This window comes from Lagopus muta, chromosome 31, assembly GCF_023343835.1.
Source record: "Lagopus muta isolate bLagMut1 chromosome 31, bLagMut1 primary, whole genome shotgun sequence".
NCBI lineage: Eukaryota > Metazoa > Chordata > Aves > Galliformes > Phasianidae > Lagopus > Lagopus muta.
The window spans coordinates 212236-236556 of NC_064463.1; the positions used below are offsets into that span (position 1 = coordinate 212236).

General features: G+C 49.8%; 2 protein-coding genes across 2 annotated transcripts in view; one reads left to right on the plus strand and one right to left on the minus strand.

Moving 5' to 3' along the window:
* The window catches only part of LOC125686094 (zinc finger protein 501-like), a 474399-nt gene that overhangs the window by 11863 nt on the left and 438215 nt on the right, over window positions 1–24321 (plus strand). The gene's annotated exons all lie outside the window — the stretch shown is intronic.
* Window positions 6146–24321, minus strand: part of LOC125686101 (zinc finger protein 664-like) — a 186064-nt gene continuing 167888 nt past the window's right edge. The window contains exons 4-5 of the mRNA XM_048929751.1: window positions 7768–7878; window positions 6146–7661 (exon numbers count right to left, since the gene is read on the minus strand). Of these exons, the coding sequence (XP_048785708.1) occupies window positions 6742–7661; window positions 7768–7878 (1031 nt within the window). The 3' untranslated portion in view covers window positions 6146–6741. The remainder of the gene's footprint in view (window positions 7662–7767; window positions 7879–24321) is intronic.

Here is a 24321-nt window from a genome sequence, read left to right on the forward strand (position 1 = left end):
ACTACATGGTACAGCTCCATGTGCACCGCAACCACGCACCAGAGCCGCGTGCTGCATACAGGCAGAGCTCAGCCCTCAGTGCAACACCTGCACGGCAGCACAAGGATGTGATGCCCCATCACTGCCTGCAGTGCGGAGCTGCATTCCGGCTGCATTCGGCACTGCTGCTTCACCAGAAAAGCCACACGGTGCCACGGCCGCACACCTGCAGCAACTGCGGGAAGGCATTCCGTGAAGCCGCCACGCTGTGCCGGCACCGCCGCATCCACACTGGGAAGAAGCCATACAGCTGCCAATACTGCGGGAAGAGCTTCCGCGCCAGCTCCACGCTCATCATCCACCAGCGCATCCACACCGGCGAGAAGCCGTACCCGTGTGGCAGCTGCACCAAGCGTTTTGTCTCCAGTTCATCACTCATGAAGCACCGCCGCACGCACCAGCGCCAAGCACCATGATGGGGTTGGTTGGTTGCCCCTCACCACGGGGCTCTGAGGGGCTCACAGCCCCCTCCCACAGAGCTCTGCTGTGTCCCCATTGCTGGCCCACAGTTTTATGGCTTTCCCAACCAAACCCAATGAGGATTGGTCTTTTCTTGGGGGGTTGGACTCCACTGGTTGGACTAATTGGGGTGTTGGAGGAGGGCGATGGGGATTGGGGTGATGGGACTCCATTGGGATGGAGGGATTCTACTGGGTAGGGGATGATGGAGTCGAGGATGGTGGGACCCCGTTGGGTTGGGGGATGATGGGGTTCCATTGGGAAGGAGGATGATGGGCTTGGGATGGTGGGATTCCATTGGGATGGAGGATGATAAGATTTAGGGCAATGGGACCCCATCCGATGGAGAATGATGAGATTTGGGCTGGCAAAATTCCACTCAGTGGACTATGATGGGGTTTGGGTCAGTGGGACCTCAGTGCAATGGTGGATGATTGGGTTTAGGATGGTGCTCAGGAAGCACCCTTGCATGCACCAATTCCAGGCGCCCTGACTAGCTCACAGCCCCCTGTCTCACTCCATTTTATAGGAGGGAGAGGAGGTTCTTTTATTATCTATGTACCCGGTGTGAGATTAAGAAGCAACGGTTCAAATGTTGGTCCGACCAGTTTATTACAAATCTTAATCAGGGAAATGGGGAAGGGGAGGATGGACACTATTATGATTAGGGTAATGGGGAAGGGAAGGAGGGTGATAGAAAAGATAGAAGAGAAGAAGCAAGGAGTCTTTATAGGCAGCAAGAGGGACATAGTCACCACAGTGGTTCAGTCTTTGATCCTCAGTAGTGGTGGGTCGCTGGGCAGAGTTTTTCTATTGACGATGACGGCAATGACGAAGGACAACGATGACCATGGTGATGATGGCCCTTTTTCAATGCTTCAAAGTGGTCGAGTCAGCTCTCCTTGCAGTGACAGCTCAAACCCAAGGTGGTTGAGTCAGTTCTCCCTGCTGTGGCAGCTTCTGGCTCTGGGATCTCAGCAGGAACCTCCTTTGTTCTTATCTTTCTGGCCTTGCCAGCAGAAAAGAGGAAGCAGGGAGGCACCAACTTGTATCTTGCCTTCGCAGGATACAATGGTATCATCCCCCAGCCTTCCATACTAAGCTGGAGCAGTTTAGTCACAGGCCAGATCTTCCGCCAGTAAACACTCCTGAGCACTCCCATCCACTCTTCTACAGAGCAAGCAGCTCTGGAGGAAGGGGCTTTCAAATGTGCCCACAGCGATATCGATTGTCACACAGTTAGCACCCTGATGGTAGCCACAGAGCTCTCCGTCTACTGAAGGGATTTGTGAGGTTCATCACCACACAAAGCTACAGGTGCTGACCAAGCTGGGGCTCTGGCAGAAGCCCTTCCAATGTTCGGGACTCTGCAGGCGCTGTATCTTCTGTGGCTGTGCTGGTAGATAACGAGTCTAGAACAGCTTTTGAAGGTTCCCAGAGTCTTGAGATGCTTCTACAGCATCTGTGCACTGTGGATGTGCTTGTGGGAGTTGAGACTACATTTGTGTTTAAAGCTCTTTTCACAATCAGGACACTGAAAAGGTATCACCCCTGTGTGGATGCGCTGGTGGCACTTCAGAGCTGCTTTTGAAGCTCTTCTCACACTTAGGACACTGAAAGGGTCTCTCTCCTGTGTGGAAGCACGCATGGTAGATGATGTGGGCACGGCTTTTGAAGCTCTTCCCACACTCAGGGCACTGAAAGGGTCCCTCTCCCATGTGTGTGGCCCGTTTCTGCCAGGGCTGTGTGCAAGGAGAGTCACCTCTGATCTCCCTGTAGAAACCCATCTGCTGTGGGGCAGCAGGTGAAGACCCAAAGGAAACCTCAGCTAGGACAATATGTCACCAGGAAGGAAGAAATCCTGTCTGCAGGCAGTGTGGGAAGAGCTTCGTCTGGAGCTCAACCCTCAGTAGACACCAGAGAACCAACCCAAGAGGAGAGTCCCAGTGAGTGCCTTGACTGCAGGAAGAGGTCTGTCCACAGCTGGCAGCTCATCACACACCGGTGGATCCACGTGAGGAACCCTACAGATGTGCAGCCTGCAAGAAGAGCTTTGGGCACAGCTCGAACCTGCTGAGGTACCACAGTGTCTGCACTTGGGTGGAGTCCAATCCGTGCCTGCAGCAGTGAGTTCACGTGGCTGGAAGCCTTAGAAATGCCTGGAGTGTGAGAAGGGCTTTGTGCAGAGCGCAGAGTTTTGTGAGATGGCACTCGTGGAAGAAGTGCTACAAATGTCCCATGTGTGGGAAGATTGTCAATCAAAGTTCCTACCTGATCAAGCACCCTGGGATCCACAGAATCACAGAATCACAGAATTGTAGGGGTTGGAAGGGACCTCCAGGGATCATCGAGTCCAACCCCCTGCCAAAGCAGGTTCCCTACACCAGGTCGCACAAGTAGGTGTCCAGGCAGGTCTTGAACATCTCCAGAGCAGGAGACTCCACCACCTCCCTGGGCAGCCTGTTCCCGTGCTCCGTCACCTCACCTAAAGAAGGTCTTGTGTACATTTGTGCAGAACTTTCTATGCTGCAGTTTCCGGCCATTTCCCCTTGTCCTGTCTCCACACACTGCTGAAAAGAGTCTGGCCTCACCATTCTGCCCCCCACACATCAGGTATTTATAAACCTGGAATAGATCCATTCTCAGTCTTCTTTTCTCAAGGCTGAACAGACCCAGTTCACTCAGCCTTTCTTCATAAGAGAGATGCTCCAGGCCCCTCACCATCTTTGTGGCCCTCCGCTGGACTCTTTCCAAGAGATCTCTGTCTTTTTTGTACTGGGGAGCCCAGAACTGGACGCAGTACTCCAGATGAGGCCGCACCAGGGCAGAGCAGAGGGGGAGGATCACCTCCCTCGACCTGCTGGCCATGCTCTTTTTAATGCACCCCAGTAAGCCATTGGCCTTTTTGGCCACAAGGGCACACTGCTGGCTCATTGCCAACCTGTCGTCCACCAGGATGCCCAGGTCCCCCTCTGCAGAGCTCCTCTCCAGCAGCTTATCCTCCAACCTGTACCAATGCAAGCAGTTGTTTCTCCCTATATGCAAGATTCTACACGTGCTTTTGTTAAACCTCATCTGGTTTCTTACTGCCCAGCTCTCCAGCCTGTCCAGGTCGTGCTCTCAATCTTCATTAAACATTGCCCATTCCAATGAGATGGTGGCCCTGCAAGTGTCCCTGGTGCAGGAAGAGTTTCTCTCAGGGCTGGCACCTCGTTTCTCCTGGGAAAAACGCCAGCGGAGAGACCTTGGGGATGCTGGAAAGCCCAGGATGATGGAGACCCCAATGCTTCTTGGAGGGTTTGGTTTTGGTGCCAACACAGGAGGAGTTTGCAACGGAGATGGCATCCCTGGCACCCTCTACACAGGGCACTTAAACCAGGAGCTTCAGATGGCCTCTCCTTGCTACCCAGCGCAGTTCTCTCACCATGCCTGCTTTCCTCTTCTGCTCTGCCTGCCAGCAGCTTTTTGATGCTGTTTCCTAAGGAGAAGCGGCTGTGCAGGGATGTTCTGTGTGTCTCTGTGCATGTGCTGCTCTCAGTAATTTGTGAGTGCACTGATGAATCTTAGAGGGGTCAGGAGAGCAGTAACGTGTCTCATGGAGGTATTCTGAAAATCATCTGTAGTGGGAAGGAAAAGGGGTGAATAAAGTAGCTGAGTTGTTCTGGAGCTTTCTTCACTGTGGTCTTGTTTTTTGTTTTTAAAATAAACGTCAGCATGTGCAATGAGGAGAGGGAAGGGTGCAAGCAGGGTTTGGTTTGGGTGCCTCTTCCAGCCCAGTGCTTGCTTTTGGGAAGGCATTTCTTTCACACAGTCCTATCATCCTTCCTAACCCAATGTGTTGCACATTGGTTCAATTGCTTTTCTCAAATGCTTTAATCAGGAACTCAAGAGTAGGTGTGTGACTTGAAGTCTTGGTTGTCTCCAATATAGCTACAAAAAGCTGAGCTTGTTATTCCTAAACGCATCGTCCAAAGTTTCAGGAGATGGCAGGAACAGAAAGCAGTGCAGGGTGCACCAGCAGTTCATCCCCACAGCACAGAGATATCAGAGTGCTCTCCAGGGCGTGCTTGCCTTGCAAGTGATCCCTTTAGAGCTTGAAAGTTTTTGCTTTGACCTTGGCAAGGTGTGTCTGAGACCTCCTGCAGCAGGGCCTTCACCTTTGCTGGGCTCAGCTAAAGCTGCTGTGGTTGGAATGCGGTTGGCAGGAAGTGGAGGTTGATTTTGGTGAGCTAGTGAAGCCAGCAGGAGCTTGCCCATGTCCTCTAAAGGCTCCCTGACCCCTCAGCAAGCTGCAAGGAGATGATGATTGCAGTCCCGAGGAGCTCTGCTTCCTCCATCCCAGGAAGCAGAGGCCTGGTCTGGTGCAGGAGAGGTACAGCAGGGCCCTGGGGCTTGCAGGAACTCACAGCTCCAGGGGAAATGCATGGGGACGAAGCAAGCAGCTGGGAGGCGTGGGGATCCCCAGCAGCAGGAGGCAGCAGCCCAGCCAACAGCCGGGATGATTTACATTTAAACTGCAACCAATTAATTCTTGTCCAGTGGCATCACTCATGTGTCTCCTCTTTCCTTTTAGATTCCCCAAAAAAACCTTCTCACTCTTCTGTGTTTTCATTTCACATCACCATATTCTCAGAATTGTTGAGCAGGATTTCTCTAAAAAGAAAATGAAGATGAAGGTTTTCTACATTTACTGCCATAAAAATCAATTTAACTGCTGGAGCAGGAACATTTCAGATGGGGGCGTGAAGGAGGGGCTGCCAGTCTAGGGGTGGACGTTCATACAGGTGGGCATGGAGGGAGGGAAGGAGGGATGGAGGGATGGAGGGATGGAGGGAGAGCTTTCTCCCATCAGATTTAACCCGCAGTTGCATACGCCCAGCAGAAGCCTGTGTCCTCTGTGTCCCACGTGACCTCTGCGTGGAGCTTACACTTGGCTGTGATGTGGTGAAGAGCCTCTGGGCACTGATTAAGGGACAGGGAAGTAAAGCGGGAATCTAGCGTAAGCCAGCCAGCCAGGAGGATGATACCAATTAATTATTCTTGATGGAATTAAGGGATGTGTCTGGAACAGCATCACTTCCCCTAGGCACTGTGGTCCGTCTGCACTGGACCAGTGCACTGGTCACTTGTTAAGAGTCATCTCATAAGAGCACAGGTGCAGGCAATTTCAAAGTGTTGCAAGACAAGAAGCGGGGCAGAAGTCCAGCTGCTCTGAGCAGAGATTTCTTCTAGAGTTCGTGTGGAAGGGAAGGTAAATGGACTCACGGAGTGAGACCTGGCTACATGGGAGCAACTGACTGTGAACCTTTGTGGAATGTGCTGCTCCACTTGCAGCCAGGTAAACGTATGGCCTGTGGGGATTATCCAGCGGTCTTGGGAATCTCAACAGGTCCCAGTTGATTGGAAGCCGGCAAACATCCCAGTTTCCAAGAAGAGCGGGAAAGAAGAGCTTGGTGATTAGTACCCTTTGAGGCAAGGCCTGATCTGTCAGCTTGTACCGAAAGGACTCCTAAGGTCCTTTTCCAGAAGTGCTCTTTCTGTTGTTCATTCAACACTGTCACTCCGTGCACATGATGGCCGAGGTGACCACATTCACAACCCTTCCAGTTAGACAAAGGCGAACCAACACTCAAGATTCACACACAGGTGGAAAACAACATCAACTTTATTAGCAGATTTCTACAAAACATTTATCCTACGTTTCCACCCTCTCACACTTGAATCTGTCTAAGCTGTATTGTTTACAGGAACTTCAAGTATGCCTTGAGGTAGTAAAAACAATAAGAGGAGAAAAAAAATAATGAAAAGGAAGAAGAGAAATTACAAGGGCTAGGCAGATCATCAGTCCTGGATCCAGCAACAAGCATGCTGACAGAGATGCTCCACATGGTAAAGAATTAAACAGGCGATAGCTCATGCAGTAGCCCTTGGGCCAGTGCAGACAGGACAAGATGTAAGAAATTCACTCCACACAGCAGCTGGGGAGAACGGCTCCACTTGGAGCCTCTGGCAGAAACCAGAGCAGTTCCCAGCATGTCAGTTGTTATACAGTTCATATATATATGCACACTGTCATAACATTCATCCTTTATCTAAGTGAAAACTTCATCTAAACCTGTAAGTTCTACTTCATGGGTTTTCCTTTTGTTCTCTCCTCCATCCCAAAGGGAAAGAGAAGAGTGAGAAAACGACTGCTGAGCGGCCTGCTGGTTTAAACCTTCTACTTTCTGTTCTTAAACACTTCTACTTTCTGTTTCCTCTGTGCACATGCTTATGGGATTTGAGATTTGAACTGCTTCTAAAGCCCTTCCCACACTCAGAGCACTTGAAGGGTCTCTCCTCTGTGTGGATGCGCTGGTGGAGAATGACATGGGAAGTCTTTTTGAAGCTCTTGCCACATTCAGGGCACTTGTAGGGTCTCTCTCCTGTGTGGACGTGCTGGTGTTGGATGAGGTGGGAACTGCTTTTGAAGCTCTTCAAACACTCTGAACACTTAAAGGGTTTCTCTCCAGTGTGGATGCGCTGGTGTACTGTGAGGTTTGAACGGTGTTTGAAGCTCTTCCCACACTCAGAGCACCTAAAGGGTCTCTCTCCTTTGTGGATGCGCTGGTGGTGGATAAGGTGGGAACTTCTTTTGAACCTCTTTCCACAGTCAGGACACTTAAAGGGTCTCTCTCCTGTGTGAATGCGCTGGTGAAGAATGAGGTCAGAACTGATTCTGAAACTCTTTCCACACTCAAGACACTTATAGGGTCTCTCTTCCATGTGGATGCTCTTGTGGCGCGTAAGGTTGGCTCTCCATTTGAAGCTCTTTCCACAATCAGAGCACTTATACAGTTGTTTTTCTGAGTTTACACACTGGTGGTTAACAAACTCAGAACAACTTCTAAAGCTTTTCCCAGATTCAGTGCAATACTTCTGCTTTTTCTTCTGGCACACTTGCTTACACCTGGGGTCTTCAGGCTCCTTCTGACTTGTGCTGAAGCTGAGATGGTTCCTTGCTCTCCTTCCAGAATGCTTTCTCAGTGGCTTCTTGAAGTGATCTCCTTGCTCCAGGCCACTCTGGGCATGCTTTCTTGCTTTCCTTACAGATGCACTACTATACTGCCTTTCGGCTACACTAGTTTTGGGCAGATCCTCCTTAAAATCTGTGATCACAGCTCCTGATGGATTGCATAAGAAACCAAGAATTAGCACATGAACCCAACAATGGCCTATTCACACAAGGCGCTTACAGCCTCAGCCTCCTCCTTCCGTCCACCACCTCACCTGGGCTGAGGTCTGTTGGCACAGTCTCAGGGCTACGCACATCCGGGATCCAGGGATCATCCCCTCCTTCACACAGGGAGATCAGCAGGCATTTGGGGACTGGATGTGGAGCTTCAATGACAGAAACATTGGAACATAAGAGTGTTAACTTGATTCTGGTACAGCTGCTTCTCCAGCAACTCGACTATCTGTCCCTCCAAAACGGAAGCCACAATCAGGGCCTGAATGACTCGGGGCAACCACGTAGACATTAGAATGTATCTGTTGAATTTTTCCAAACTGCTCTATGCCCAAGGCTTCAAAAATGTTTATGGGAATGGAATAGAGAGCCAATAAATGCTAAAGTAATAACTTGAGAGTGGTCTGGCTGCTGCTGCTGGTAGCACCCTGCAATGCAGCAAGATGGTTCTAACACCCGCCCCCCCAGCTGATGCCTGCTTCCCAGCACCAACTCAGGGGCTTTTATCAGAGTGCTGAGCACAATAAGCCCCCCATAAAACTCACGCTCCTCTGTGTTTCTTTTGTTACTGTCACTGTGGTGTTGGACAAGAACTAAGTGCATGGCGATTATTCTAGGCCCGGCCTGCAGAAGCTCATTCTGCACAGCCAGAGGTGCCCTAACGAGGAGGAAAGGCAGCAAAGCCCTCACCCAGCGAGGCCACGCACTGGTACGTCTCCAGCATCACGTCCCGGTACAGCGCTCGCTGCGCAGGGTCCAGCAGCGCCCACTCCTCCCTGCTGAAATACACGGCCACCTCCGCAAAGCTCACGGGCTCCTGCAAGCAAAGAGGCTCCTTGCTGGGAACAGCCAAGGCCCAGGGAAGCAGCTCACACAGGACACAAACTCCCGTCCCAGCCGCTTCTCTGGCCCCAGCACACACATGCTGCCTGAGGCCACCTCCCTCTCCCCTGCATTCACATCCCTCGCCCCTCGGCCTCTCCTGCCTGCTTCCCCCAGCCCCTACCTGAGATGGATGTGCTGTGGCCATCTGCTGCTCTTCTGCAGCTGAGATGATCATGGCTGGAAGGTGGAGTTGAACTGGAGCCTGCAGGGACAAGAAAATGTCAGGGGAGCTGTGAGGGAACGCAGCAGTCCCTGTCCCAGCCCAGCCCTCCACAGCCCATCTGCAGGGCACTGCCTGGGGGATGGCACAGCAGGCCTTGCACAGGAAGACATTCAGCAACAGCACTGGTAATGCTCTGTCTAAAAGAGATGAATCACCACAAAGCTGTCTCAAACTGGGGGGCTGAAAGAATTGATAACTGACACCCAGCTCAACAGCTGAGGGCACTTGCATTGTGTGCCTAAAAACAGAGCACAGCAAGGATTCAGTCACTACCCCAACACAGACAACAGCCCAAGTGTCCCTCAAGCTGTCCTGCACAGCAGTAGGCTGCATGACAGGATCTCCCCTTGAGTAGGGATTACCTGCACAGAGATGCCTTGCACCTTGACATCAAGACTCCTTCTCAATACAGATCTTCCGTAAGAGACTCATGGTTACTTTGGAACTATCAGAGCTTCTCTAAGGCTATATCTTTAACTGATTATGTATATATGATCACTTTGACATTATTCCCTGGTCAAGCCTGCAATTAGAAGTGGATCAAGCTGCAATTATGCTTCTTACCTTTGTGGTTTTAGAAGTTTAGAAAGGATGGGGGAGCACTGTGAGACACTTGTTGAGCCAGTGTCAATCCAACTCAGTTCTGGGAACCTGAGCGTGCAGTTCAGGCAGCAGTGTTAAGATTACCCACAGAAAGGGAACCAAATGTTGTGTGTCAAACTGCAAAGCCAGAGTCTGGCTCCCAGATGAGAAATGTATGTCAAACATTCACTCTGCAATTATAAACTGTCATGAGACATTGTTCTCAACCTCCAGAAAACAGGGAGGCTGCTGTGTGTGCACTTCATGCAGCTGCTAACCTCCATGAATCAAAAACCACCAACGTTCCCCTATACTCTTTTTCTGCTGCGGCATGGGGTGGAAATTCTGATGTTACAGCATATTTGGAGAAAATAAAAGACCTCTCATTCTCACCCATAATGCTTTAGCCACACATATGGAACTTTTACAGTTTACTTCCTTTAGTAAATGTAAAAGGAGAACTGGCTTCAATGGACTAAGAATAGGTTGAGGTACTGAATGAGTTCTTTGCCTCAGTCTCCACTGGCAGCCAGGATTCTAATAATTCTCACGTCCCTGATCCCTGCATCCCTAAACCTCCAAGTGGGTGTCAGAGCAGTAAATCAGGTCAGGCTGTCACTGGTGGCCTTCTATGATGAAGTGATGGCACTGGTGGACAAAGGGAAGGCAACCAATATCATTTACCTGGACTTGAGCAAGGCCTTTGACATGGACCCCACCACATCCTTATCTCCAAATTGGAGGGACTTGGATTTGATGGGTGGACCACTCCATGGATAAGGAATTGGTGGGAAAGCCACAGACAGAAAGTGGTGATTAATGGTGCTATGTCTCGGTGGAGGCTGATAATGAGTGGTTTCCCCCAGGGGTTTGTTTTGGAACTGGTGCTCTTTTAACACCTTTATCAATGACATCAACGATGGAATCGAGTGCACCCTCAGCAAGTTTGCTGCTGACACCCAGCTGAGTGGTGCTGTTGACAGGGTGGAAAAAAAAGATGCCGTTCAGAGGGACCTCAACAGGCTTGAAAGACGGGCCCAGGTGAATCTAATGAGGTTCAACACAGCGAAGTGCAAGGTTTGACACCTGGTCTGGAGGAATTGCAGGCATCTATACAGTTTGGAAGGAGTGGTCCCTGAGAGCAGCCCTGCAGAGAGGACCTTGTGGTACTGATGGATGAAAAGCTTCACATGAGCCAGCAGTGTGCTCTTGTAGTTCGGAAAGCAAATGGTATCCTGGGCTCCATCAGAAGAGGGGCGGCCAGCAGGGACAGGGAGGTGTCCCTCTCTATTCTGCCCTTGTGAGACCCCATCTGAAGCACTGTTGATTGTTTGTGGGGAGGGGGTTCAATTCTACCCCTTGCTTAAGACTCACAGAAGCGCTTTTGCAAAATGCAGCGAGAAAAATAAGCTCTTATCTGCATAGTTCGCAGAAAAAGGAACAAACACGAGGAAGTATTGGGACATAGTCAGCAAGAATTGGTTTTATTGTGCAAACTGGGCCAGAGGTGAAGAACCAGAGTGTGGAAGACAACTAACTTCATCCCCAAACACCACCAGCACGGACCCTCACTGCACAGGACGCACGCGCCAGGGGGAGGGAGTTTATGGAAATGAATTCCTGGAAAAATAATGAATATGTAGATGAATTCCAGGAAGTTTATTGAACATGTATGAGCGTGGCTTACAAATATGTAACGCTTCTGCTGCCTGGTATGCAAGGTAGGCAGAAAGCTCCCCTCCTGCATCCAGCATGTAAACCACTGAACTAAATGTACCTGCTCTTATAACTACTTTGTGGTTATAGAGTCTGATTCTGCAAGTCACTGTGACGTGTGGAATCAAACTGTATAACCACAAAGTGTTATAAAGCATGTATGGTTTATTCAGTGCTGCGCAGACACCGGGTGCAAGGGGGATAGATCTGCCTAACTTGCACACAGTCTAGAAAAATCATGCTACAGATATAGGATGAACTAATACATAATCAATAGTTTTCCCGGAATTCAGAGGGTCACGGGATGAAGATTTGTCATCTTCCTCGCGAAGGCTTCTGACCATTTTCACTGTAAACTTCTGACCTTTCAGGGGAACATCCCCCCAGACAGGTTTCTTCTTGCCCATCTAATCACCTCCCTGCCAAATGTCCTATGGCTGTTCTCAAACCCTTATCTTTATGGCCTTCATCCCCCTCACTATCTCAATCACAGTGTCTGCCATTCCTTATTTTCTAACAAGCTCTACATTCTTGCTTCTATAAACTATCTCTAACTATTCCCCTCCACTCCCCTTATTCTCAGTCACTGTGAAGTCTTCTTGCCTTATTACTTTCACTTATGGGGCCCGTCTCACCTTTCAACTGTGCGCAGGTCTGGAGTCACCAGTCCAAGAAAGACAGCTGTTGGAGAGGGTCCAGAGGAGAGACACAAAGATGATCAGGGGGCTGGAGCACGTCCATAACAAAGACAGGCTGAGGGAATTGGGCTTGTTCAGCCTGGAGAAAAGAAGGCTGAGGGGTGACCTCACTGCAGCCTTTCAGTACCTAACCCGCTCAGCCTCACCTGCTCTGCGGGGAAGAGTGGGCCGCTCCGTCTGTGCCCAGAGCTGCCCGCAGGGCTGAGCGCGGAGACCAGCGAAGGCCGAGTCCCGTCCCGCCGGAACGCAGCCGTCCGTGGCCGTGAGGGAAGAGGAGTTCCGGGCTCAGTCGGGCTGCAACGACTGCCTGGGCCGGGCCGCTGGGCGGAGCCGCCGCCGTGACGGCGCGGGGCAGGGGGCGGCCGCAGGACGGGCTGGGCTGGGCTGGGCTGGGCTGCGTGCGTGCCGCGCTGTGCGGGGCGGGCGCTGCTGCCGTCTGGGTCAGCGAGCCCGAGGGTGGCAGCGGGAGGCTTTCTGTCGCGAAGGCAGGATTCCCTTGCCGACTTATATATCGGTTCTTAAACGAACGTACGAATCGCTGTTGCCGACCCGTATCACATACGGCAGTTAGTATAGTATGGCAATTTGGTGCCTGTGGCAATTTGGAATGTATTGCACTGGGTACGCAGGGTCAGCCCCAAGTACATTGCCCGGTGCAATTCAAGGGTAGGTACGGCCAGTCATACGGACCACAACTCCACAGAGAACCCCATGGTATCACGGCACAGAAGACTTATTAGGACCTTTATTCAAGGATTTAGGGACGGTCGTATTCCTACAGCAATTTATGGGTAGAGCTCCTACGCACAGCTCCATCTGTTCAACACAATATGGCGCCTGGTGTCGTACCGGAGATTGCCTCTTCCTGAGACATATTCGTGGTTGAGAGGAGTTAAAGGAACGGTAGGACAGCAGCGCGGGGACGTGTGACCACAAGGATGTGCGGATGTCCCAAGCAAAGGAAGCAAAGAAACCCAGCAGAAAGCGACGCATCATTAGCGTAACAAAACACAGCCTCCATCCTCCCTCCCTGCCCCCATCCCTCCCCCGGGTGCAGATGTGCCATGAGAACGAGCTGTGAAACTGCCCAAGGCCCGGCAGCCGGCTCGGGGCGTGCTCGCTGTGGGAATTGCTGCCTGCACCTGAGGCTGTGCCGAAGCGGCCAGAGCCTGGCTGGAAGCCGTCCGGGCAGCACGGCGGTGGCAGGAGGAGCAGCGAGGCCGTGCTGCGACCAGCTCCGGGCTGAGGGCACTCGGCATCCTCTGCTCTCCGCGACTCCCAGGAGGCCGGTTGCCCGCACCAGAGGCGGGAGCAGCCTGCTCCGCACCCAAGGTAGGAGCCCTTCGCGGCTCGTGCAGAGGAGCGCACGCTTCCTGCCCCCTGCCAGCAGCAGCGGGAGGGGAGCGCGGAGCGTCACCGGGCGGGGCGGAACCGGCACTGCTGTAGCCCAGGTGGGAGCCCGGTCCCGGCTCCAGCTCCCGCCCAGCACAGCGGGTTTGCTGGGCCAGACGGGCCGCAGCGAGGGGAGCAGCGGTTCCCAGGCGTGTTGCAGCCCGGGTTGTATATCGAGGGGCACAGGAAGGGGTTGGAGCTGGGACAGCGAGGAAGTGAACGGAGGAGCTCAGCGTGCTCTGCTGCCCCGTCGGCTCTCTGTAACACAGCCCAGCTGGGACTGCGCTTCTCCCTCTGGGCCACGGGAGACACAAGATGACCTCGCTCTGCAGCTCTGCACGCATGGATTGATGGAAGCTTTAAAATCCCCGATGCTTCCTTTTGAATGTCTGAATGCGAAGGCTCCAAGGGCGGAATTTCCGCTCGTCTCCCTTCCCCGTCAGCCCGCAGCTTCCCTTCGTGGACCCAGCAGGCAACATCTGCGTCTAGCGACCCTGATAGATACTGATAGGACTAGGGGGATTTTATTTAAATTTGAAGTGGGGAGGTCTGACATTTGATATTAGGAAGAAATCAGCACTGTCCAGGCCATCAGCATCCATGGAAGATCCTGTGGGCAGGAAGCTAGCTAGATAATCAGGGCCTAATGTCATCAGTGATACAGAGTTCATATATTCATAGGTCACACACTAAAACCACAATCCCTCAGTGACTGGTAACTGGTCCAACACAGTTGAATGTTTTCATTAACTAACTTGCTTTATGGTGGCATAGAACACACTGTCAATCCTTTTTCTGGATGACTCAGAGCTCAAAGGTGTCCATGGTTTTATGGGCTGGTTTGGCCTGGTTCCATGACTGGTGGGGTGGGGGGACTTCTTCCTACAAAGAAGTGGTCTGAGCAGCCATGGATTAGGTTAGGATAGCTAAAACCCAGATAGAACTGGATCTAGCCAGGGACATAAAGAGGAACGAGAAGATTCTATAGATGGAAGGCCAGGAAAGATGAGGACTCTTTCTGGAAGGAAACTGGAGACCTGGTCACAAGGGATATATATATATATACATACATACCTGATGGATATGTACATCCTATGGAAATTGGTTCTAAAGAAACATAATGAAACACACTGGGGAGTAGAGGCTCTTTGTAAGTATTTGAAGGAAGTCACTGTCAGTTGTGATCTGTATAGCAGAATGAAACAGGTTATTCAACAGTGTGAAATCTGTCTGAAGAACAGTCCTAATACTAGAACAGGGTACGAGTGGGATCTATCAGGACAGGGAATGTTCCAGGAAAACAACGGCAAATAAATTTTTCAGAGCTTTCTAGAAAATGGGAGTATCAGTATTTACTGGTGCTGACAGACACTTTTTCAGGTTGGCCTGAAGCTTGTCAAATAAGGTGAGAGAAGTTACATGAGTATTATTGAATGAAATAATACCTCAATTTGGGATACGTGTCATGATATCATCAGGCAGGGGTACTCATTTCTGTGAGCAAGAGGAACAACAAATCAGCAGAATATTGGGAATTTATTGACAACTGCACGTCTGTCAAATTTTGAGTCAGAGAGAATTGCTTAAAGAATATATTCAAAGGCTTAATAAAACCATACACGAATCCTTAGTGAAAATGATGATTACCCAAAACGAAGTGAAACAGATCTCACAGCAAACTGAGGCAGGGGAGCTCTTCATCTTTGGGGACATCTTTGTAGGGTACTCCCTGATATTATCAAAAGTGTTTTATTAGTGCTGCTAGTGAGAAGTCTGATATTAACAATCTAATCTGCTTCTTTTTGTATAAACTTAAGAAATTAATTCAAAGTTTTTGGGCATTGCCTAGCAGTGATTAAGCATGAGCAATATGAGCTTTTGCAAAAGAAGCTTATTGAAAAAGGGGGGAGCTGATTTAAGAAATGATTACAAAATATTCCTTAGTATATCCTTATAAGATTGTTGTGGTAACACTTGCATCACCACGGTAGCCTTTAGATGTTATGGATGATAATTGTGATGCAGCATTGTAAATGAGGAGGCACACTGTGAGACTGATCTGCTTTAGCACGATACAACTTATCACAATACAGTTAAGCTTACTACAGTGCCTTGCAATTTGTTTAGATAATAGAAAGAGCTGTGACTCTGAACCAAGGAGATAAGGAAGTCCTGCTGAGTCTTTGTATCAAGGAAATAGCAGGTCCTGCCTGGAATCAATCACTGAATATTTAACATACTTCTGGGAAAACATGCGTATGTAACAGAACTCTGAGAAACCTCCACATATGTAGGGTACCTCTGGGAAAAGTTCTGCAGATGTAGCACAAGTCATATATATAAACTGAAGACCTCTTGTGTAAGCTATGCATGATAGGAGGATTATCCCCATGCACCACCCCAGCATCCAGTGCTGCCACCGGGAATATCTCCTTAACGATAATAAACTTTTGCTGATGCTCTTTGCATCGAGTTCTTCTAATCAATTGGAAGCAGAAATTGGCTGTGGAAACCATGGATTTAAGGGAAGAATCTTGCCCAGCAAAGCCTTGCTGGGTGAGGGAGATGAAACAAACTCAAATAGGAGACCAGGTGTCTGGCATCGAGTGCCCTCCAACCATCTCCACAGGAGGGGAGACTCCTGGGGTGAGGGGAGTAGGGGGTGGGACACAACCCTAGTCTGTGTTCATCCTGTTCTTTCCTGCTACAGGTACTGCAATTCTGGAAGCAATGTTCGGGTTACCTTGGCTAATGCAACCGGACAAGATACGCTATGTGTAAGTACTGCAACCCCGACAAACCCGATTCCTGACCTGCCTGGCTGGAGTACCACTGACTGAAAATGACTCTTGTGTACTCCAGAACAGCCTGAATGGCAAGAGCAAATGGCTTTCCTGCCATGCGCTGGGGAGTCTCCAGTTCTTGCTCCTGAGGATCTCTGGATCCTGGTGACACTATGCGCTGACTAGTGCACCAACTCCATGCCTGACATAGGCTGTTGGCACACCGCCAGCTGCCCAAGAGGTGGAGCCCCAGCTACAGTTGCCTACGCAACAAGCTGAGTTATTTGAATGACTCAGTGTGGTGTAATCACGCTGCAACTAATGTATCAACTGGCTACAACACCCCAGTGTCCCTGCCAAAGGGCAGATTTTTTATCCGTGGGGACCAGGTTTGGGCAGTTGTACCTGCTGGGGCCCTGGGAGGGCCATGTACCAGTGAATGACTCATTGTTTTTATGCCCAAAATCACCATGGCGATTGCATGGCAGTGGAAAAAAACACAGACTTGGTGACCCACGTGGGAATTTTACGCTTTCTTGCTGGACTGTAAATTTGAGTTTACAGCTGCACCTGCTGCCCAAACCATTGCTGTGGCTGCCTTGGTACTCCAGGCTCAGGTGTGGCAGCAACATTAACACAATTGAATAGGTTATCTTGCTGGCTTGGTAAATTTAGCAGTGCTGCTTCATTTGCTGTTTGGAAACTCTCATAGATGTAGGCAGTGTTAGGACCACCTCACTTCGGAACACTGCAGCTGTCGATTTCCCACTACTCAGCCATGGCCATGAATGCCAGGACTTTGATGGATTCTGCTGCATGAAACTTTTGGACCATTCCTAATCCATTCCAAACCTAGATGAATTAAGGGATCTCGCTGATCAGCTGCACGAGTCCTTGGGATGGAATCCTTTTTCAGCCTGGGACTGGGGATGAGGACTGCAGAAAAAGGTAATACAGATAGGCTGTATCTTGGACCTGTATTTCCTCACTCTTCTGTGCAATATTTCACGCTTCTTGCAACTTGTACAACAAGCTGTGCAAAGTGCTTTTTGTGGACTTGCAGTAAAAGTAGTGCATATTCCAAACCAGGAACACGCAGCGGCATGTGCCAGGGATCTGAAGGTTCTGACCAAAGAATGCTCCTGAATTGGAACAAAGGACTCTGGGAAAGTGCTTACAGCTGACTTAGCTTGTTTTGCAAGAAGCTGACCTTGCAGGTTTACAGTTTTGCAAGAAGCTGAACTTGTTTTGCAGGAAGTTGCTCTGCTGTGCCTCTATCCTATGCTGGCCACGCAGCTGCAGTGTGCGAGTAAAAAAACCCTGCAGACACTGGGAGAGAATAAAAAGAGGAGGGAGGTTGCGGTGGATCCCAGGAGGACAAGTGCACCTTGAAATGGGGGATGCACCATGGGCAATACCTAGTGAAAGCACCGCAGGCATGTTCCATCTCATCCTCCTGCTCAGCACTGTGTCCATCTCTAGGAGGTCGGTAAGTCATTTTTACTTGCTTGGGGAACTTCTGCTTGCTGCATACAGAGTTATCTAAGTGTATGAATGTGTGCGTGTGTCAAATAAAACTTATGATTCTCAGAGCTGCCATGAGTGCATACTTGTTCGTCTTCACTCCTGAGACATCCTCTTGAATCCAAACCAACCCAGAAACAAATTAGCATCATCATCCAGCCTGGGTGGCATATGATAGACTCTCACAGTGATAACTACTTTATTTCCTTGTCACTTAATCTGCACCCACCACATTATTGCTAAATGTAAGCTCCATTCCATCCAGCCCACCAGTACATACGGCCTGTAACCTGCCCTGCATCTCTGGCATGGAGAGCCCAGAGCCATCCATCACACACAGCACACCCGTCACAGGACCGTTCCCACCACCTCTCACTCATGCTGATGATGCTGCAGCACACAGGCCTCCAACTTCGAATGCCAATATGAAAAACCAATAACACCTAACAGCCTTGCACATGGGCACCTGGGGGGCTGGTTGTTCCCTTGGGAGCTCTGTCAGTGGCTGCACTATTGCAGTGAGTGCAGAGGTGGCATGAGACTCAAAGGGCATAGCTTTCTGCTGGGTGGATGCAACTACTGGTTAAACTGGCCAGGACAAAGCCTGTTCATTCCCTTCCACGTGAACATCCCCCCTGAGAATGGAGATCCCTCTTCCCCCATGCCCACCATCCCACCACCATAAGGGAAACAAAGCATTTTGGCATCTGAACTGCTCCTGTTCCTGCAGCTGGGCACTGCAGTCACAACTCTGCAGGGACTCATGTCTGCAACAGAAGGGTTTTCCCCAGAGCAGAGGGAAAGCAGGGAAGTCCAGGGGGAAGAGGAAAAAAAATTGAGTTTTCCTACTCTTCAAGCAACTAAACATGACATGCACAAAAAGATGGGGTGAAACCAGCAATGAAATTTTCCCGGGGGGAAAATATAGAGAGGAATATCTTGCAAAGCAAACATGCATTCTGGAGCCTGTTGCAATCTGAAAACTTAGTACTGAACAGATGAGCTGAACGTGCACTCTACATATCGCACTGTGTTTTGCTCCCACCACCTGCTGAAATCGGGATATTGCATTTAGGAAGAAAAAGCTAAGTTTTCATGTTTATGAGAGCAAATCAAGGCTTGGTATCTGATAGCAAATCTGAGCTGCAGATAAAAACCTTTGGGAAGTAAAGGATAGCAAGTGTGTTCTTCGGAAGGGAGACGGGGCTGTGTGCCAAACATGCCTTCACCCAGAACCAAGCAGTGGGCTGTAATCAGCACCAAAAACAAACCCTTTTCCCACCTTTTCCTCCCCTTTTTGCACACACACATTTTAAGAACATAGAGCCAGATGACAGGGAAAACAAAAGCTCCAGGACAACTCAGCTATGTTCTCCCCCTCCTTACCCTGCAGGTAATTTCCAGTTAATCTCCAAGAGCTGCGTTACTGCTTTCGTCACCCTTTATTTGACTCATCAGTGCACTAAGAAATTACTGGGTATAACACATACACACAGACACACAGAACATTTCTACACAGCTGCCTTTCCTTAGGAAACAACATCAAAAAGCTGCAAGCAGGAAGAGTGGAAGAGAAAGCTGGGCATGGTGACTTTCTTCTGTTAGCAAGGAAAGGCCATCTGAAGCTCCTAGGTCTCATGGTTTTATGGTTTTTCTTCATGCATCAGAACACTGCATTCATAGCAGCATGCCATGATGGGAGTCGGAGTGAAGAGATAATGCTCCATTTTCTGAAACGAATGAGCTAGAGCTCCCAAGGGCCAGGAGAAGACACTACACTTCCAGAAGATGTCATTTTGTAATTTTCTGTCTTGCAGGGGGAGAAAAAATAAAACAGCAGAGGTCACGGGATCTCTCTCTTTTGCTGCTGGCTGCTAACTGCTACAGCAAAAGATTCAGTTTCAGAAAACACTGTCTTTAGCATTTATTTAATTTCTTAGCTTAAATCCAAATTAAATTATATTTCACCATTATAATTAGTCAACTAAGGTTTCTTCTCCTCAGATCATTTCCAGCATCCTCAAGGTCTGGTCCCTCAAGGGACGGTTTTCCCAGGAGGAACAAGGTGCCAGCCCTGAGAGAAACTCTTCCTGCACCAGAGACACTTGCAGGGCCTCTTAATCACATGCATGGGGCAATGTTTAATGACGACTGAGCTCTGCATGAAGCTCTTCCTGCAGTGCAGGCATTTCCATGGTCTCTGCACTGAGTGGATCCACAGGCAAAAGCTCTTCCCACACATGGGACATTTGTAGCACTTCTTCCACCAGTGCCATCTCCTGTGAGTGGGGAGCTCTGCACTCTGCACAAAGCCCTTCTCACACTCGAGGCATTTCTAAGGCTTCCTGCCACGTGAACTCACTGGTGCAGGCTCTGGACAGACCTCTTCCTGCAGTCAAGGCACTCACTGGGACCTCTCCTCTTGGGTTGGTTCTCTGGCTTCTACTGAGGGTTGAGCTCCAGATGAAGCTCTTCCCACACTGCTGCAGACAGGATTTCTTCCTTCCTGGTGACATATTGGCCTAGCTGAGGTTTCCTTTGGGACCTCACCTGCTGCCCTACAGCAGATGGGTTTCTACAGGGGAGTTCAGAGGTAACTTCCCAGGCATCATCCTGCACACGGCCCTGGCAGAAACGGGCCACCTGGCAGAGGGTTTCCAGTGGCTGTGACACATCCCACTTTGGACTCTCATTTGCATGTCCACACAAGAGCCTGTCTGCAGCTGAAAGAGGGCAATAAGGGTAATTTACATGCAGGTAAGAGGGAATAGATTTAGTTTTGCCCCACAGCTCTTCCTCTACTCAGGGGATTTGTGAGGTTCATCACCACATAAAGCCAGAGGTGGTGACCAGGCTGCTGCTCTGGCTGAAGCACTTCCCACATCTTGGGCACTGCAGGCTGTGTCTGCTGTGAGGATGTCCCGGTAGGTAATGAGGGTGGAAGTGGGGCTTCAATGAGACAAACAGGGGAGATGAAAGCATTTCCATTTTTCTACACAGTGCCCGTTCAACAATTCTATGTCCCTCCCCAGGGAGAAACTGCAATTTGGTCCTGAACGACACTGGGCCCACAGCTTCCTTTGGAGCAAAGAGTGCTTTTACAAAACCGTGAAAATTATGAAGGGGTATTTTCATTCAAAATAAACTTGAGAACAGCTTATTTATTTTCAAAACAAATATCAATGACGAAAGCATCAAAATGTTTACGGGAATTGAATAGAAAATCCAAAATTGTAAAGGAGTAACCAGGGAGTCATCTATTAGCCCAAACTGGTGGCACTATGCAGTGCACCAACACAGGAACTGGTTTTCTTCCTCCTGGCTGATGCCTGCTTGCCAGCACTGACTCTGGGGCATTTATGAGTCTGCTGTGCATGCAAATCCCACCTGAAATTCACGCTTCTCAGTATTTCCTTTGTTGCTGTTGTAGTTATCAATATGTAACTGCATGGTGATTATTCACTTTGACCCTTGTGACACAACCGGAAGCTCTCCTGTAGGTGTATGTGTGTAACCCTATCCTCTATACAGGAAATAACCAAGTGTATCCAGCCATCACCAGTCTTGTTTCATCACTGCTAAATCACTACAGCATATCAGAATCATATCAATAAATACAGTCCTGCTTCTTCCTTAGGAGTGTATATTACAGGGAGGATTATCTGTGACAAAGGGGCAAAGCCATTGGGGGCCATACAAGGATGAGAGTGGAGAGGTGTTATCTGCAAAGTCCCAGGTTTGGAAGTTGCATATGAAGCAAAGGAGAACAGAAGTAAACAGCAGCGGAGAACAGAAACTAAAGCAGAGGAGAATAAAGCTAAAGAATTGCAAACAAATCTCCCAAGGAGGAGAAATCAATTTCAGGGAAAAAAAAAAAAAAAAAAAAAAGCCTTACATCTGGGTGTTCACAAAGACACTGTTCATCAACAGCTTCCTGATATCATCTCCAGTTTAATTGTAGCAATCCAGAAATGAGGTAACAGGGAAGGAAAGTATTTCAGCTCCTGTACTGTCAGGGTCAGCATGGAAAAGAAAACAGCTTCCCAGTTCCCCCATGTACCTCCAGAGAAATGGCAAGGCCTGAACTCAGAACAAAGAGCCCAGAAGGCATCGGCCCCACCTGTCCCAGGAAAATGGAGATCCGTGAATAAGTTCTGACAGCACAAATGCTTACATTCATCCCAATCGGTCTTTAATGATATCTGGCAAAGTCCTTTCCATAAATAATAAAGCACAAACGTCAGGGCCAGCTCTACTCCCTTCTGGGAAGCTGAGCATGCAGTTCAGGCAGCAAAGAGTTAAGACTACCAGAGGGAACGGAGGAAAATACTGTGTGCCAAAGTGCCGCAGCCTATGTCTGGTTCCCGGGTGAGAAACCCATGCCAGACAGTCACTGTGCAACGATAAACTGTCCTGGAAAATGTTCATGTCTGCAATGGATGACCCTGGGGACGCTCCTTCAGCTCAAACGCTGATCCAACCCCCGGAAAACAGGGAGGCTGCAGCGCGTGTACAAACACAGCGAGCCTCAGCGGAGATGGCAGCTGCCAGCAGAGCAGCGTGCTGGAGAACCACCTCTGCTGATGTTCTGTACAGTGGGAATGGCGCACAGCCCACAGGTAAGGCAGCAAGGAACGGAAGGGGAGAGGAGGGGAGGGGCTAAGGATTGTAGGTGGGATACGGAGCAAAACAAGGTTCAGCCATTGATTCTCTTCCCCTTCCCCCCCAGCCGAGAAACAGGGAGGCTGCTGTGCCCCTGCTTCGTGCAGCCGCTATCTACTGTGAGTTAAAAGAGCAGCTGCCCATCTGAAGTGCCTCTACACCAACGCGTGCAGTTTGGAAAACAAACAGGAGGAGGTGGAAGCTACTGAGCTGCTTGAAAAGCATGACGTGGTTGCCACCGAAACCTGGTGGGATGATTCCCACAGTCATAGTGCAGCTATTGATGGCTACAAGCCGTTCAGAAGGGACAGGCTGTGAAGGCGGGGTGGAGGTGTTGCTATGTACACCTGGAATGGAAGAGAATGTGCAGAGCTGGCCCTAAAGAACAATCCTGAACTAGTCAGGATTAGCCTATGGCTAACCGTAGTTAGAGACCAAGGCAGCAAAGGAAGCCTTGTGATTGGTGTCTACTATAAGCCACCAGATCAATCAGAGCCTGTTAATGAGGCTTTCTAGCTCCAGCTACAGGAGGCGTTGTGATCACAATTGCTTGTCCTGCTAGGGGACTTCAACCACTCAGACTGGAAAAGTAGCACAGCAAGCCGTAGGTAAGCTGGGAGGCTCCTGGAATGCACTGAGGATGACTTCCTGAGTCAAGTATCCACCATGGGGAATGCAATAGTCGACCCGTTGCTCACCAAAGTACATGAACTGACTGGTGACATCAAGATTGGAGGCTGCCTGGGCTGTAGCAACCATGCTATGGTTGAGTTCACGCTTCGGATGGCCACGAGACAGGTGAAGAGTAAAACTAGGAAGCTAAACTTTAGGAAAGCTAGCTTCCAGCTCTTCAGGGAGTTAATCCAAAACATCCTGGGAAACTGTCCTCACGGGCAAGAGTGCAGGGCAGATCTGTCCGGTCTTTAAGGAGGCTTTCTTCAGGGCTCAAGAGCTCTCCATCCCCAAATTTGGCAAGTCAGGAGAGGAAGGCAAGAGACCAGTGTGGCTGAAATGGGACCTGCTGGTCAAACTGAAGAGCAAGAAGAAAATGCACAGGCAGTGGAAACACTGACACGTACTGTGGGAAGAGTATAAGGAAGCTGCCATCCTGTATAGGGATGGGGTCAGGAAAGCCGAGGCCCGGTTTGAACTGAACGTGGCTGGGGATGCCAACAAGAACAAGAAAGGCTTCCACAGGTGCCTCAGCCAGAAAAGGGAAGTCCAGGAGGACATACCAACCTAGTGAGAAACACAGGCAGGCTGGTAACAACAGACAAGAAGGCGGCTGAGGTACTCAACAACTTTTTTCCTCAGACTTCTCTGGTAACTGCCCACTGCACAGCCCTCGGACATTTGGTTGGGTAGGAGGGGATCCGGGAAGCAACGTCCCTCCCACTGTAAGCAAAGATCAGGTTCGTGACCACCTGAGGAGCCTGAACATGCAGAAGTCTATGGGTCCTGATGAGATGCACCGCAGAGTCCTGAGGGAACTGGCTGATGTGTTTCTATGAAATTACAAAAGTTGCAGCAATCAGCTGTAAGTCCCTGGTGACTGGAAAAAAGGAAACGTCACACCTATTTCTAAAAAGGGTAACAGAGATTACCTTGGGAACTACGGACCCATCAGTCTCACCTCTGTGCCAGGGAAGATCATGAAGCGGATCCTCCTGGAAGCAGTGCTAAGGCACAAGGAAAGCAGGGAGGCGGTAGGGGAGAACCAGCACGGCTTCACTAAGGGCAAATCCTGTTTGGCCAAAATAGCAGCCTTCGACAGTGGTGCCACTGCATCAATGGGCAAGAGAAGAGCTACCGATGTCACTTATCTGGACTTCAGCAAGGCCTCTGACACAGTACCCCACAACTTCCTTCTCTCCAAATTGAAGAGAGAGGGATTTCACGGGCAGACAGTTCTGTGGATGAAGAACTGGTTGCAGGATCGAATCCAGAGCTGTGGTCACTGGCTCAATGTCCGGACAAAGACCAGTGATGAGTTGTGCCCCACTGGGGTCGGTCCTGGGGCTGATATTCCTCAGTATATATCTTCCTCAGTGACATCAACAGTGGGGTCGAGTGTCCCCTCAGCAAGTTTGCAGGTAGCACCATGCTGTGGTGTGCAGTGACACATCAGAG